Below are 2,389 nucleotides of genomic sequence, written 5' to 3' on the forward strand. Positions count from 1 at the left end.
TTTTTAAAATTTTTTTTTTTTTTTTTTTTTTTTTTTTTTTTTTTTTTTTTTGGGTGAAATGTAGAGAGTTGTAATTGATTTGTTAATCTTATTTGATGCTTTTAGTTTCTTCTGATCATGAAAAGATTTCCATGACTATTGTCCAATAGTAAAATTATTGAAATGAGTGGAAGCGAGATACAGAGACTCAGGGCTACTCTGCAGAAAATGCAGCAACAAAACCATCACCTTGCACTATCAAACACACAAAAGCTTATGGTTTGTTTTCATTTTTTCCTGTGCTAAAGTTGGGTCAAAATTCTTATAAATCCAACTTTCTGACTTATATGTGTATTTTGTTTTTTCCTTTGCAGGAACTAAATTTATGTAAAGATAAGGTAAACATTTGAGGTGCCTTGTATCACACTGAAAAATGATCTAATCCTGGAATGTTATTAACCTTGAGCTAATGCATATATATATTTGATTAATGTCAGCTAAAACTATTAGAACATGAGCTTGGATGCAAAAGTAGTTTGCTTAAAGCTATGAAACTAGAAGCTGAGGTTGGTTTAGTAATATTTTATCCCATTCAGTTTGATGAGAAAATTGTCATACATGTGACTAACTTTGTATCTTCAAAAGTGTCACAAGGAGAAATCAGAGAGAGAAACATCCCAAAATTTAATTGCTGAGGTATGGACCAAACCAATGAAAATGTTTGCCAAAATTTTAAGAAACGGTTTTAGCATTCTTTACATCTCTGCTTCACCATCTTCAGGTGAAACCTATTAAGTGTGAGGACACGGGGGATGACTTGCAGGAAGAGGAAGATAAAGTTGATAGTGAACTTGAAAATGCCAAAAGGCGACGACAGTCAAAGAGTGAGTGTAACTTTTGGGTCTAAAATTAAATTTTACTTCAGCAACAATTTAGCTTCTTGCACTTTCTTTCCCACTGTAGGTTGGAGACCTTCTAAACACACTCAGCCCCATGATAATGCAGCAAAGAAAAGGTTTGTCTTTGATATTCTGTGAACTGTGATTATAGCATTTGGGCTCCTAGAATTTTGTAGGAGGAATCATTTTTCTTGAGAGTTTTTTTCTTTTCAGGCTTTGTGTAAGAAGGCAATCTGCCAGGCTTAAGCACGAAGAAATTAAAGCCGAAGAAGATTTGTATCCGATAGATGATGCCAAGGATTCAGTTCATCAACCAAGCAACTGTGATTCTATCCAGGAAAATAGTTCAGCATCTGCTTGCACATCATCAGACAATGTTGAAAACAATCCTGCTTCAGAAAACGAAGCCAGGGAATCAAAACGACCATCTCTAAGCAGGCCCTCGAGGCAAGCAGCAAGGAAGGTCCAGTCTTACAAGGAAATCCCGTTGAATGTTAAAATGCGAAGAAGTGAATGAATGGAAGAAAGCATAGAACATGTTTACAAAATCTTTTGCAATTTTTATCTGGTTGCATTTTGCTCAATCTTTCAGCCAACAGCACCCTGTCATAGTTGGAGGTGAACCACTGGCCAATCCTCAATTTCATCTGCTTAGAATTGAAATGAATCTTAACTTTTATGGGTTTTTTCCCTCTAATTGTACATTGGTGGAAACAGGGTGGATAACATGTAAATTGTTGTGTTCCATAGACATTTGCTAGTGCAAATTGCAAATGAAGAATATGAAAGGTATCAACACATTTCAATCTTTGGAGTTCCTAGGATGATGATTGGATAGAAAATAAAGGAAAAAATGAAGGGGTTAATTTCATAAACATATAAACTTCAAAAGTTTGTATACTTACAAAATTGATCCATCTTATCTTTTTTCTTTTATTTTTCAACTCTACTAGATCGATAATTAGTATTTGTCTAAGCCGTGAGGTGTTCTGAGCCAATTGTTATATCATAGACCATGGTCCAAAAATGACACTGTTTCTTTAAGTAAAGAAGTGATTGCCGTCACATATTAACGAAGTTTCGTAAATGAAAATACAGTTCATCTCAAATGATAGTGTCTCACATTTGTTTTTATATTATCAAATGAAACTGTAGTTATATCAAAATGAAATTGTAGTTGTGTTGAAAAGAAACTGTAGTGTATATAAAATGAAATTGAATAAAAGTTTCACATATTTGAGTGCGTATTGTCCAATAAAACTATAGTTATATCGAAGTGATACTATAGTTGTGTTAAAATAAAACTGAAGTGTATTATAAAAGAAACCGTAGTTGTGTTGAAAGGAAACTGAATAACAGTTTCACATATTTGGGTGTATAATGTTGAATGTTGAATGTTGAATAAAGCTGTAGTTATATCGAAAACAAACTGTAGTTGCGTTGAAAGAAAACTGCAATGTATATGAAATCAAATTGAATATGTTATACACACAGAGTTAACGGTGCGGAAC

At 33.4% G+C, this 2,389-nt stretch overlaps 1 protein-coding gene across 2 annotated transcripts in view; it reads left to right on the forward strand.

The window, feature by feature from the left end:
• Positions 1-1,684, forward strand: part of LOC115997223 (SHUGOSHIN 2) — a 3,333-nt gene extending 1,649 nt beyond the window's left edge. The window contains exons 4-10 of one of the 2 annotated variants that reach the window (XM_031236733.1): positions 150-258; positions 354-377; positions 477-545; positions 625-675; positions 761-863; positions 943-994; positions 1,092-1,684. In XM_031236733.1, coding sequence (XP_031092593.1) covers positions 150-258; positions 354-377; positions 477-545; positions 625-675; positions 761-863; positions 943-994; positions 1,092-1,395 — 712 coding nt within the window. In that variant the 3' untranslated portion in view covers positions 1,396-1,684. The remainder of the gene's footprint in view (positions 1-149; positions 259-353; positions 378-476; positions 546-624; positions 676-760; positions 864-942; positions 995-1,091) is intronic. The other variant, XM_031236734.1, reaches the window with a different exon arrangement.
• Positions 1,685-2,389: the final 705 nt, after the last annotated feature.

The sequence above is a fragment of the Ipomoea triloba genome, chromosome 11, assembly GCF_003576645.1.
Source record: "Ipomoea triloba cultivar NCNSP0323 chromosome 11, ASM357664v1".
In the NCBI taxonomy this organism is placed as follows: domain Eukaryota; kingdom Viridiplantae; phylum Streptophyta; class Magnoliopsida; order Solanales; family Convolvulaceae; genus Ipomoea; species Ipomoea triloba.